The 14,439-nt window shown below is 34.9% G+C and overlaps 1 protein-coding gene across 2 annotated transcripts; it reads left to right on the top strand.

Annotated features, from left to right (window-relative positions):
• The first annotated feature begins 3,235 nt into the window (after positions 1–3,235).
• Positions 3,236–9,157, top strand: LOC114285599 (polygalacturonase At1g48100-like). 2 transcript variants are annotated; one of them, XR_014327709.1, is made up of 5 exons: positions 3,236–4,125; positions 4,429–4,538; positions 4,966–5,053; positions 6,929–7,096; positions 8,771–9,157. XR_014327709.1 is itself a non-coding variant. In XM_082866617.1 (3 exons), exons 1-3 carry the CDS (start codon positions 6,725–6,727, stop codon positions 8,897–8,899), a joined length of 405 nt encoding a protein of 134 aa, XP_082722743.1. In that variant the 5' UTR covers positions 6,500–6,724; the 3' UTR covers positions 8,900–9,157. The 2 variants fall into 2 exon arrangements, 1 of the variants encoding a protein (XP_082722743.1); XM_082866617.1 differs by lacking the exons at positions 3,236–4,125; positions 4,429–4,538; positions 4,966–5,053 and adding an exon at positions 6,500–6,832.
• The last annotated feature ends 5,282 nt before the right edge of the window (positions 9,158–14,439 follow it).

Genomic DNA, 14,439 nt, shown 5'->3' on the forward strand with positions numbered 1-14,439 from the left:
GGCCAAGAAGATTGAGGTGTTGGCAGTAGTTCAGGGCTTCGTAGCAGAACGCACCAAGGAAGGGGAGGACGAAGCCAAGGTACAGCTGGCAGAGGCCAGGGCACAGTTGGGCGAGAAGGCAGCGGAGTTAGTTGTAGAGCGGAGACAAGCCCAATAAAGCCAGGCAACTTGTGAAACTGCAAATGAGAGATTAGAAGATTCCTTACTCAACAATGAAGAGCTGCGTGAGGCGTCTCTGAAGGAGACGGGAGAGGTGGACGCACAGGTGGCAGAGTTGGTGAAGGCCTTGGAGGAAAAAAGGGCAAAGTCAGCAAAATTAGGTAGGATGATGGCATCAGAGAGGGCTGCTTACCCAGATCTGTGCACTGCTATGGTAGAACAGTTTAAGCTATCCGCTGAGTTTCAAATGGCAGCTGACGCAGCCGTGGTAAGGAGCTTAGCCAGAAAGGGGGGAAGGTGGTGTTAGGCCGTCGAACATGGGTGTTGTCGATCTGGTAGAGGGGAAGACCAAAGGAGAAATAATCGAGAGCATTCAACGGTCAGACTATTATAAGCATGTACTGGGATAGTGGGTGGGTAAGTTGTCAACGGAGAGTGACAGAGCTCTTCCCAGACATCAACGCCAAGCTTTTGAGGCCAGGAGATGGAGATATCACGCAGACTCCCCTGGATGAGGGTATTAAGGAAGAAGATTTAGTATCCAGTGGGGAAGAAGGAAATAGAGGTGCAGAGGAGTGAAGACGTAGCTATGTTGTCAAACAGTCGTATAGACTTTGTTTGGTTATAATTTTCTTTTGTAAATATTTAACTTGTGCTTGTGTAAAGAATTTTTAGAGTTTGTATGAAGTTTTGTGTCGAATTATAAAGGCTTGGTCTGTTAGTTGGTGGATTAATAAATTGTTTTTGTTTTTGTTGTCTTTTGTAAAAATGAACTGTTTTGTCTGTTGTTTTATTTGAAAGAACAAAGATTGATTTTTAGGGACTATGAAAGCAATCTTTGTAATAAAAAGATGTGATTTGTATAAAAAATAAATTTGTGAATGGGAAGATTGCCCAAATAAACAGGTGATTGTCATTGTATATACATCATGCAATAATCGGAAGACATAGTAGACTTAATTTTGATTGTGACTTAATTAGGAATTGCTTGGGTCAGTCTGGCTGAGCTCCTTAGGCTTAGTTTGGCTGAGGCTTGCTAGGCTCAGTCTGGCTAAGCTTTTTGGGCTCGGTCTTGCTGAGGCTTGGAGGGTTCAATCTGGCTGAGGCTTGCTAGGCTCACTCTGGCAGAGCTTTTTAGGCTCACTCTGGCTAAGGCTTGCTAGGCTTAGTCTGGTTGAGCTCTTTAGGCTCAGTCTTGCTGAGACTTGAAGGGCTCAGTCTGACTGAGGCTTTCACTACAACAAAAAGCATTTTTGGCGACACTTTTAGTAACCAGACAAAAATTTAGTTGCCAAAGATACATAATTGGCAACAGAATATTTGTGGTCACTAAAAAATAAACTTTTGGCGACGAATTTATGATTTTGGTCACTATTAATTTTGGCGCCAAGTGAATTTCTGACGCGGGAGCGCAAAAAACTTTTCAGCGACCAAATTAATTTATAGCAACGGAAAATTTAGTCGCCAATTATATTTGTCTGGCGACAAACATTACTTGGTCGCCTAAAAATCTAAATAACATTTATGGCAACCAAATTAATTTGGTTGCCAATAAATTATTTGTCTTTACCCTAATTTTTTATTGCCAAAAATTGTTGACAAGGGAATAAACAAACAATTGACCTAACTTCTTCACATTTTCTCATCCATTTGAAACGGCACAACACAGATCAGGTATGTACTTCTTCTCTTCTTCTTCTCATCTTCTCCTCTTCTTCTTCTCTCTCTCCCTCTTCCTCTTACTCTCTCGCGCCGCTGAATACGAAAGGCACAGCAGTGCTCGACAGCAGCAACACTGGGCGGCAGCAAATCGGGACCCTCTTTTTGGATCACTGCTCTGTTCTCTTCTCTATCTCTGATGTTCTGAATGTAGTCCCTCTCCCTCTCCCTCTCCCTCTTGCTTTCTCGCGCCGCCGAATGCCAACGGCATAGCATCGCTGGGCTGCAGCGCCGAATGCCTAATTTTTATTTTATTTTTTATTTTGGGTATATTCATGGTTATGTATGTGTATGTATGTACTCATAGATTTGTTAGTTTTCATGTTTATATGGAATTGAGATTGTTGCTTTAGCTAGTTAGGTTACACTGTTTATGCCATTGTATTATCATATCCTTTTACATCTGTAGAACTTTTTACCTTCTATAGGTCATATTTTTGTGGTCCCATAAAATGTTCTATATATTGGTTAGTGCATTTTGGTCAAAATAATTTGGAATATATAAGAAATTTGGGAGATTTAGATACTCCAAGTTAAGGATAAACATAAATATATGAGCAAACCCTCTATTTAGTAGGGTTATATTTGGTATGAGAAGAACTTTTCTTCCAAAACCCTCAATCCCAATCATTTTGGTAAAATCCTTACAACATTCAATTTGCCCCTGGTTACAATTATTTTGATAGGATTTTTAGTGGTTCGAAATTTGAATGTGAAATGATTATTTTAGTGTAACTAGCAACAACAATAACAACCCAAAAAAAAAAGAAAAAAAGAAAAAAAAGAAAAAGAAAATAGAAAAGATTATTCTGATGTAAGAGGTGTTACCGTTTGTGAGTATAACTTTTCCTTCTGTATGTATTATCCTAATATGATGCATCAGAAGAATGGTCAGTTTGCTTTATTGAAAGAAAATTCAGCCTCTTCTAGTTGGGATTCTACTAAGAGTTGCCTTCAAGGAGATGGCACACCTCGTCCAGAAACTGTGTGAGTGGCAACCTGAATCTCAAATTGTTGTTTTAAATATATAGACCGATACTTCACTATCTTCCTCCTAATTAATCTTTACAGTGAATATCATTTTCTGCAATATTGTCCAGTGTTCGAAGATGTCAACATTGTGGTGTTGGTGAAAATTCTACTCCTGCAATGCGTCGTGGCCCAGTTGGACCAAGGACACTCTGCAAGGCATGTGGGCTTATGTGGGCAAACAAGGTATGTATAGTCTTGATCATCAAAATCTGTACCTTCTTTTTTTTCGAAGGTCATCCAATATATTCTCATAAAATTGTTTTTTTTTTTAGTGTGATCGTGAATATATTCAATACCCTTCGCAGCATCTAGCGCGATCTGTGAGGCTTATGCTAAATAAATAAATACCTTTGAGTAATGGATCAATCTGTTGAGAGGCCTATGCTAAATAAATAAATACCTTGAAGCCAAAACCCAATCAAGTTTGTCACGATGTCTACTAGAGTGATAGCCAATTTTGATGTGGACTAGATTGGATCATCTATGGTTGCAGGTTTACAATCAATCATATCTATTAGAGATGAGGATTTGTTATTGTTAGTTTCAATTCTTCTTCTTATGGAGGCCATATTAGAAATTCGTAAGGTTGCAACATCTAGAACATTAGAGTACTTGATTTCTCATTTATTCACAAGCAAATTTCCCTGTGGCAGATATAAAAAAGATGGTTGCTCTTGTTTGATTTTGTTTTTGTTTCCTATTTACATTTTCGGGAAAACTCAGGGAAAAAAGTTTAAATGTTAGAAACCAACTACAGATCGAGCAGGTACTGACTCTTTTGTTTCCCCCCAAAAGAACTAGTTAGGTGATGTATGCTTGTGTTGCTTGTACAACTAAGTTTCATGATACATTGGGCACTTTGTTTATGCTTTCAAGCTTCCCTCTATATGAATTTAGATTTTTTTTTTTTAAATAACAATATGCCCAGATCCCGTCCTTTATTTTTCATCATTTATAAATCCATGTTTTGTTCTCGTAATTAAATTTTTATATTCTTGCATGCATTTTCGTGGTTATGATGGTTGGGTTTTGAGATTAGAATATTGAAGGGATCTTTTTACTTGGGAAAGGGAGAATGATGACAAAGACATTAATTTCTAATTTTGGCCCCAGATTAGAGGCAAAGGATAAAATGTTATGGACTTGGGAATGTAATGGTTAATATTGTGTAGCTTCATTTTTTAGTCATCATCAAGCTTCATAAGGTCTCTCAAGGTTAGTATTCAAACTCATTTGGAAATCCTTCATTCCATCTAAAGTCCAAGTTTTTTGTTGCTTGTGATTTGTTAATTACGAGAAATAGCTTTTATGTCCATTTCATGAAGGTTTGGAGTTTTTGTTTAAAATGGTGGGGTTATTATTAATATGTCTTGTTGATTTGAAAACGTTGATGAGACGGTGATTTGGATTTAAAATGAATGGATTAAAGAAATTAATTAGGGAGTCACTATTCTACACAGTTTTTAATCAGTCTTTTGATTCAGTGCAATAACTCTGTTTCTAACAATGAAATTGCAGAATGAAAGGAAGTTGTAGACATTATCCTAGTGAGAAAAATGCACCGGGTGAAGGACTATAAGGAGATAAAGGAGTACTCAATTAACAACTTTATTACTTACATAGATCTGGTAAGGAAGTATAAATTGTAATTTGGTTTTGAGATTAATTTAGAGGTATCAAGAAAGTTTTGCAATGATTTCTTATAATTTTTTTTATAAAGAATTTTGTTTCCAAGTTGGGACCCCTGTATTACTTATTAATAAAATTTTCTTTTGCCCCAAAAACATTTCTTTACTCATCACTATCATGTATGGTGATTTTGTTTTCTATTTCATGATTTCTTGGGAAATGGAAGTGAATTCTATTGATTCTCTCAATCAATTTGTAGTGGAAGTGATCTTTATTTGTGGATGCTTGGGAACAAGAAATTTACATCAAACCAGATCCAGACAGGGGACCATATTTATAATGCATATATGGTGATCCTATTTTTTGTTTTAAACATTCTTGGGTACTGAAAATAACTGTCTGAAATGGATTTATCTGGTGTTGCAGGAATACTGGTATTAGAATAACCAAAGAGTAATTGACTATTTGGAATTGTTGCTTCTAGTGCATTTTTAAAATTATTAAAGGCTTTAAGGTATGTTTCTCTTCACTTGGTCAGTTTTCAATTATTATTATTTGTTTATTTTTATTTAACATAAACAAGTCAATTGCTCTATTGTTTTACTACTTACAAATATTTTAATGAACTTGATTGGTTTGAAGCTCTTGCAAAAGGAAATTAAATCATTGGAGGGTAAAACATGTAACAAAGTAGTATTACAAGAATAGAAGCATCAATGGTTATTATGTTTACATGTTTGGAGGTATGATGAAACCATGGAGCTGTTCAGAGAGATTTGTAGCAAAAATTGAAGCTAATTTGAAGAAAATAGCATTTTTGGGATCTTTTTTTATTATTTAAATCAAATGGGATTGGTGTGCATATAGTCATTAAAGATAGCAGAGCAGCAGCAGTGTGCTTGGTGTCTGGTGTGTTTGGGTATTGACCTTGTTCTGGAAGAGCAGCAGGAGCAGTATTTCTTCTGGTCTGGACTTGGTTCTTGATCTGCTGCAATGTGCTTTTTGTGTCTATTGATTTGTTAGCCTTGGGTGATTTTGATTAGAATAGCAGTATGGTTCTGAGCCTTTTGTTTTCCTCAATGAATTTTTTTTTCCTTGATGCCTACCACTAATGCAAGGATCAATATTCTCTTCACTACTACATGATTCATGTCAAATATACTCTTAACAAAAGCAAAACTGTTAAACTGTTAGTTTTTAGAGTTTTTAGAGTCCCCTCCCCCCCCCCCAACTAATAAAACAAATTCACCTATACAAATGTATGGCATTTCTGAGGAATAGATGGAGAGATTCTAAGACATGGAAATAAATCAATAAACCAAAAACATATGAATAGATCGGTAAAAACCAGACAATTGAGAGATAAGAAGCACAGAAAAATGAAGTAAAAAACAGAGAACCAGCTTCAAATGATGAAAATGTTAATGCAGAGAGAGAGAGAGAGAGAGAGAGAGAGAGAGAGAGAGAGAGAAATCTAAAATGCGAAATCAGATGATTGATCCTCAAACAGGAGAGATTGCTTCGGGCAATGTGGTTGAGAGATGTCTATATACCTAAAATCTCCACAATTTCAACATGAGAGATTAGTAAGAATCAGCCACAATCTAACGCAAAATAATATTAGTCAGTCCAAATTAATACAAACAAACAACTGTGGTCATTGCACTCCAAGATCAAAAAATAATATTTAAAAAAAATGCTCATAATGTGGAGAGCAAAAGGATTTTTTTCATCCATTAAACATGGGATGTACTCAATTCTCAATCATTTCATCCACTTATTGATAGTGACAAAGCTGTTTCAACTGTTTATATTCTCAAGCTACAATTGAAAGTACATTTCTGGTACTATTGATTGATTTCTCTTTGTTCAATATCAACTTGTTCTAGATTAGCTGTTTGAGCATAGTTAAGCTGATAATGGTTCATTACACTGTGTCGTTTCTAGTTCTTTACATTTCTTTTGGTTGTTCAGTATCAGCAGCCAAACTAGATTGAAACGCAAACACCATTCTCCCCCACTATCCCAAATTTCACAACCCCCTTCTCCTCCACCTGAACCTTCCGACCCAACTACTGGTGGGACTTCTTACAATTCAAGTACTGGCATTTTTTATGTATGAAAATTTGGTGCTGTGGGGGATAGAATAACAAATGACACAGAGGCATTCAAAACAGCGTGGGACATGGGCTGCTTATTTGAGTCAGGGGTCCTCCTTGTTCCCTACCGTTATTCCTTTATGATTCAATCCACAATTTTCACTGGTCCTTGTCAGAGTGGTTTTGTGTTCCAAGTAATTAATGTTGTCATTCTATTCCTCTTGAAACTTTCTTCAGGACTCCAATGGTAAAAAAGACTAATGTCTTTTGGTACTTACATTCTTTTATAGGTTGATGGCACTCTTATGCCACCAGATGGACCTGATTTGTGGCTAGATAGTAACAGTAAGCACCAATGGCTTATCTTCTACAGAATCAATGAAATATCACTGCAAGGAGGCGGTCTAATAGATGGGAGAGGAAAGAAATGGGGGGATCTTCCCTGCAAACCCCACAAGGTATTACTGTTCAGTTTATTAACGAATGATTTCGTTGTTAAAAGAACTTCACTAATCCGCTATATGTGCACACAGGGAGCTAACAGAACCACATTGTCAGGACCATCTTATAGTCCAATTGTAAGTGAGTCACTTTGCTTAATATCTCTACCTGATTTATCTGGAGTTGCAAACCAAATTAGGGCTCTTGAATCAAAAAGAGAGGCAAAACGAATTGGAAAAGGAAGAGTCTGATATATGTTTGGAAATTAATGGAGGAAGTTATGTCTGCTATAGAGTAGTAGAAGAGGAAAAGGCGCCAATTTTGGATATATTTTTATATAAATAAATATATTCAAATATATATATAATCACATATATATTTTTTATATATATAATGACACTTAATTGAAAAGTGACATAAAAAATAAATATATCACATGTTAATTAAAAAGTGTGATTAAAAAATGTATATATATAATCACACTTAATTGAAAAGTGTAATAAAAATATATATATATAATGACACTTAATTGAAAAGTGACATAAAAAATAAATATATCACATGTTAATTAAAAAGTGTGATTAAAAAATGTATATATGTAATCACACTTAATTGAAAAGTGTGATAAAAAAATATATATATATAATGACACTTAATTGAAAAGTGACATGAAAAATAAATATATCACATGTTAATTAAAAAGTGTAATTAAAAAATGTACATATATAATCACACTTAATTGAAAAGTGTGATAAAAAAATAAATATTATCACACTCAATCCAATCAAGTGTGAAAATATTAATCTAATTTTTTTTATCACACTTCTAATAAAAGTGAGATGTTTTCATGTATCAAAGTATGATCTTTATCTGTTTTTGTAGTAGTGGTCACAACCCTTCTTCATGGTTGAACTTGAATTAATTAAGCTAAAAATGTGGGGGAAGAGGTGGTGTACTGATACATGACACTTCCTTCTACACAGATCCTTTTCCGAGTCGTTCTTTATTTATTCTTTTTTTTTTCGTGTAGAAAATTCTTTGTTTATTCATTGTTTTGTGCAATCCTGACTCAACTACCATTCTTTATCAAGATTTTGTGGCTAATGCACTTCCGTATACAAATTCTATTTAACTTTTTATTTTTATTTTTTATGTTTCTATATCATTACTCTATTTCTAATGCACACCATTACTCTTTCACATGCACACCATTACTCTTTCACAGCTTGTATACAAAAATATCACTTTTTATTTGAAATGAAACAAGAGCGATAACTAGCCTCTTATACATAGAAATTTAAAGTACTTCAATTAATTCGCAACACAGAACACAAGAACTAGTAGTACATAGAAAAGAAAACCGATCTGCAATTCGAAACTGCATATTTTTATTTTTGTTGAAAATATGTTTTGGCAGAGGCGAGTAGTTTCTCTCTGGGTGGCAGATGTTCTTTGATGACAGAGCAATTAACATACTCTTCGATCCATTTGTAGAGTCTGGGAATATATGCCAAGTTTAACTAGTGAATCATGTGTTACTTTTCGATTTTGGTATATTGAAATTTTGTAATTCACCGTAGGAAAATTTGCTCTCAATTTGTTCATCTATAATGTGAAACCAATGTTTTTAGACCAAGACCTTTATTATTAACATTTTAACATTATAATTTTTTTTTTCATATGTTTGACAGATTGGCAATGGATGGAATATAGTTCGGGGAGCATCAAAGGATTACATTTTGAGTTTTTGGATATATTTTGTCATAGGTTTTTGTTATGAATTTGCAAGCTTGGAAGGTTTTTTGGAATTACATGTTTGAAGTTTTTTTCACATGTTTGACAGATTGGCAATGGATGAAATATAGTTCGGGGAGCATTAAAGGATTACATTTTGAATTTTTGGATATATTTTGTCATAGGTTTTTGTTATGAATTTGCAAGCTTAGAAGGTTTTTGGGCATTACATGTTTCAAGTTTGGGATTGTAAGAGATTTGTACTTAAATTGGATGTTTTGGATTTGATATGTTGTTTATATTTAATATGGTACTACTTTTGAATTAAGATTATATTTTGGATACTTTGCACAAGTGTGTTAATTTGAATTATATTTTACTTATGTTTATAGGTTTGTGAATTATGTATTGAATAGGGAAATTTTTAAAAAAATTTATAAATAATGAATTTTTGGTGACAGGTTTTTTAAGTTGTAAATTTACTTTTGGTGACATTTTATTTATGTTGCTGAAAGTATGTGTCAATTTTCTTAGCGACCCAAAACTTGATTGGTCGCCAAAAGTTTAACATTCAACAACCAATTCTTTTAGTCACTGAAAGATATTTTTAGCGACGCATTTATATGTCGCTGAAACTTAACATGTCATTAGCTGAAGGCTACTTGTAGTGACTAAATGTTAATTTATGGCGACGAAATTTTAGTCTTTTGGCGACGGAAATATTTGGTCGCCAATTTATTTATAAAGGCAACCAAAATTGATTTGGTCGCCGAAGCACTCAGTGACAAGGCTTCAACGACCAATTTTGTTCATGTCGCGGATGCTTTCAGCAACCAAAATTACACTTTTGGTGACTCAAAAATAGGTCGCTAAAAGTGTTTTTTGTTGTAGTGTTTACTGGGATCAGTTTGGTTGAGGCTTGCTAGGCTCAGTCTGGCTGAGCTCTTTAGGCTCAATCTTGCTGAGGCTTAGGGGGCTCAGTCTATAGGGATATAATCGGTTTAGTAAGTAAAAAATTACATCGAACCTGTCACGACCCAAACCCGCTCCTGTAGGTTTAGTGTTGTAACCGGCTAGTAATCCTTGGATTACCAAAGGCCTCTAAACAGATTAATATATAATTAGGGGCTGCGGAAGCAAATATATAATATATACGTAGTCCATTGAGTTATGTTGACATGCATGGGACAGAAAATTTCCAAAAAAAAACTTCATTTACATAAGCATGACGTCATAATTATAGTATCCACATCAAATTCAGTATAGATATGACAAAAAAAGGGGGGCTTAGCCCTATAACATATAAACTGAAAACCGTTTCATGTTCCAAAAGAAACAAAGTCTCAAATGTATGCCACATAAACTCAACTTGTTCACAAAAGAGAACCTCCTCGAGAGGCACAACAGCTGGCTGACAAAACAGAGATACCAGATCATCAACTCTAGGTCTGGTCACTAGCCTGGTTACCTACATACATATATGAATAGTGAGCAAAGCTCAGTGAATAATAACAGAGTAAAGTGGTAAATGAATGATGTCCCATAACTATATTAATTCACAGAAACAGATTCATATTCATATTCTTGTTCAAATCAATGACAGAAATCAGAATTCATACTTAATATTACATCCGTTAGCACTAACAGATCACATACAGAGCATCGAAGATCATCCTTGTCAGTTCCATAAAGGAACCTCCGGCCGGGTACAGATAACTTGTCAGTTCCATAAAGGAACCTCCAGACCGGGTACGGATAAGTTGTCAATTCCAAAAAGGTACCTCCGGCTGGGTACATATAACTTACTTGAGCCACAGAATTGTTGCCACGATTACTTGTCAGAAATTGGACAATCATTCATTGTACAGAACATATAACATGTCATAAAACAGATCTTATTTCATATATAAAAAATAAATAAAGTTGAACATAACTTTATTAATTTATTACTCACAGTTGGCTCTAAAGCAAACAAACGGAATAGGCAAATCAGATATCTTGTGGCGCGTGACCTACACGAATACAGAACGAATACGTATAAAATTACACACCCGGAATCATTAACTTAGTTCTTTCTTATCTTGGTGTGTTTATACTTTTTATCCTCATTATTATGTCTTAATCTTAACCTAGGAATGCCTAAGATGCAATGAGGATGCTAAAATGCACTTGGAAACACTTAACAAAACTTGCTAAAAACAGGGGTCCCACTCGAGCGTAACTTCCTTCGCTCGAGCAGACATGCAAAATATGAGTGGTCGCTCAGGCGTAACTTCTGTCGCTCGAGCGGTCTATAAACTCTGCAAAAGTACTGGTTACTTGATTTTTTCGCTTGACGCTCACTCGACTCTCGCTCGAGCTTAACTTTTGTCACTTGAGCAGTCTGCAAAACATGAAACTTCTAGGAGCTTGCATTTCATGCTCGAGCCAACTTTTGGTCGCTCGAGTGGAAGTGCAAAACAAAGGTGATTGCTCGAGCGCAGGATTCGTCGCTTGAGCGGAGAGGCAGAATTCTAGAATTTCCAGATTTGCTCCCAAGCTTCCAAACTCAACTTTAACCTTCCAAAACTTATTCCTTTGAGCCCAAAAGTGAGAAATTAGATATAAACTCATAAAAAATTATGAATTGAAAGCAATTTTTGCAAAAACAAGGCTTAAAAACATGCCAATTGTACCAATCCAACTTGAAACTTAAGAAACAAGATATGCATGCAATGTCTTGAACTTAAACCTTTCAAAACATAATCAATTAAGATCAATTGGTAGAAAATGTGCTAAATTCTTATAACCAAGCTAGAAATATGACGTGCATGAGAAAATTCTTTCAAAACCAACATCAAAATCCATGAAATGCACATGTATGTAATGGAATGCTCTTCTTTTCTATTTCCTTAGCTCAATTCATGCTTAACTTAGCTCACTTCTCTAGAATTCAAGCATTGAATAACTTAAACTCGAGCCTATGGGTTGAATTCTTACCCTAGATGTTCAATTAAGCTCTAGAATGCTAATTTCTTTGAGCTTGGAGGCCAAATGTCCAAGGTTCCTTCCTAAATGCTAGCAATTCCCTTGCTTGGTCTCAACTTTTTCCTCTTCTCTCTCTCACACATTTTGTGTTTGTGTAGGCTCAAGGGTGTAATGAAGAGAAAAGATGAGTAGTGGCACACATATAGGAGCCTTATATAGGCTTGACTAGTTAAGGCTATTCAAATGAACATTAATCATTCTAACTTAATCGTTCCAAATCGAATTTTAATCAAACCTACCATAAGGTTCTAAAAATTCTAACTAGCACAGAAATCAAGTCAATTCTGTAATCGGATGCTGATAAGGCTTTCAATTCGCAAAATAAAACAAAAATAGAAACAGACATTTCTGCGATAGACAAATAGGAACACAAATAATGCAAAGCACATGTAATAAATTTAGGATTTCATTTTAATTACTGATTAAGCATAATTAGGTGATCATGGATTAACCGGTTATCATGGATCGGGGTTGTTACAGAACTGATAATGTCGGTTTTATTATTTTGAACACCGACACAGACCGCTTCTCCTATCGAACCGCACCGATTGAAAATGTTCGGTTTGGTGTGGTTTCATCGGTTTAGGAGTTTTTAAATTTGAGCCACTTTTAAATATAATCATTAATCTATATAAAAACATTAAATTAGTTATTTGTCTACTATTTCAAATATATTCAATCCATCCATTTAATACATACTTTTCAATTCCTAAATTAGCAAAAATAAAAACAAAAAAAGTTTAAAAATACTAAGGTTTCAAAATAATAAGTTAGAGCTAAGATTATATATAATAAGAGTTTACAAACTTAATTTATAAAGATGATAAAGTTAATTAATTAAGGTTAATAATTTATTATACTTATTAATATCATTATATTATTAAATAATATATATATATTATAAATACAATATATGTTGAAGTGGTTGGTTTCCGTTTAGATCAGTGCTATTTAAACCGATACCGAACGGAAAATTGAAAAAAAATTAAGTTTAAAAACCGTACAAACCGATTCTTGGTGATAATTGTGGGTTTGTTCCGGGTTAGGGGGGACTATTTGCGGTGGTGGAAGAGGAATAGGTAAGTCGCACTCAAGCAAAGCGCTAATAAGGGCTTGGTTTTGTTCGGTCAACCGGTTGATGTTGGTGAGTTCTGCGAAATATGGAGGTGGGTTATTTAAGTTGGAGGACTCGGTTTTAAGGTTACTAGCATTGTGTTGTGAAGCCATGGACTTGGTCGTGAACATCTGTAACAACCCCGACTTGTGATTAGCTATTTAACCATGATTAATTATGCCTAATACGTAATTAAGGTGAGATTTTGAAGAAATTGCATATGTGACACATTATTTGTGCTCATATCTGTCTAATGTAGAAATATCTGTTTGAATTTCTGTTTTGTCTTGTGAATTGAAGGCCTTATCTGCATCTGATTATAAAATTGACTTGGTAAATATGTTAGCTGGAATTTTTAGAACATTGTGGTAGGTTCAATTGAAATTTGATTCGGAACAAAATAATTAGAATAAATTAATGGCCATTACTTAGACTAATCCAAGTTTAATTAGCCAACTCTAACCAAGCCTATGTAAGACCACCCCCATCACCTCTTCTATACTTTACACTTTATTCATTAATATTTGTTTGAGCTTAAACGTGAGAAAAAGAGAGGAAAAGAATTGAGATCAAGAGCTTGAAATGAGAGAATTGCTAGGAATTGTTGAAGAATATGAGTGAATTTGAAGATTTAAGCTTCTATATTTGTGAATCTAAGACTCCAGGTAAGAATTCAACCTTCTAACTTTGACATTTAGTCACTTAGCTCATGAATCCAAAGAATTGAATTGTATAAAGTAAGAATTGAACTTAGATTAAGGAATTTGGGAAGAATCATTACATGCATACATGAGTCATGAAGTTTTGAGTTTAATTTCAAGGAATTTCAACATGCATGTGTTCATCTTGCTTTTGGTTTGAGAATTCATGAAGTTTACAACCAAATTATCTCAATAGTTCATGAATTGGAAGCTTTGAAGTTAAGATAACACATGTAAGTTATGTTGTCAAAGAATTGAGTTTGGTTTTGCATAAATCACATGCTCTTGAACCTTGATTTTGCGAAACGATCTTAAATTCACAAAGTTTTCCACGTTTACAAGAGTTTCCTTAAGTTTTTTGGCCCAAAATGTCATAAATTTCAACTTTGAATTTGAGTTTTGCACTTGGCAGAGCAATCTGGAAATTCTAGTTTCTGCCTCTCCGCTTGATCGACAGATTATGCATTCAAGCAACCATTTTGTGATCCTGCATCTTCGCTCGAGCGACCAGAAGTCTGCTCGAGCGTGAAATGCATGCTCACATGTTTTGCAGATTGATCAAGTGGCATGAGTTGTGCTCGAGCGAGGACATGAGTCTCACGCTCGAGCGACCGTCAAGCGTCCGTCGAGCATGAAATTCACACAACTAGTATTTTTGCAGAAGTTTATAGACCACTTGAGTGAGGGAATCTATGCTCGAGTGACTACTCACATTTCACATGTCCGCTTGAGCGGGAGCCCTGTTTTCAGAAAATTTGACTAAGTGTTTTGAATCGCATTTTGA

Source organism: Camellia sinensis, chromosome 4, assembly GCF_055761805.1.
Source record: "Camellia sinensis isolate YWXY chromosome 4, ASM5576180v1, whole genome shotgun sequence".
NCBI classification, from domain to species: Eukaryota; Viridiplantae; Streptophyta; class Magnoliopsida; order Ericales; family Theaceae; genus Camellia; species Camellia sinensis.

Coding starts and splice junctions, on each gene's coding strand:
- LOC114285599 (XM_082866617.1), top strand. CDS start 6,725: ATGGGCTGCTTATTTGAGTCAGGGGTCCTCCTTGTTCCCTACCGTTAT. Junction 6,833..6,928: donor AGAGTGGTTTTGTGTTCCAA/GTAATTAATGTT, acceptor ATTCTTTTATAG/GTTGATGGCACTCTTATGCC. Junction 7,097..8,770: donor TTCCCTGCAAACCCCACAAG/GTATTACTGTTC, acceptor TATGTTTGACAG/ATTGGCAATGGATGGAATAT.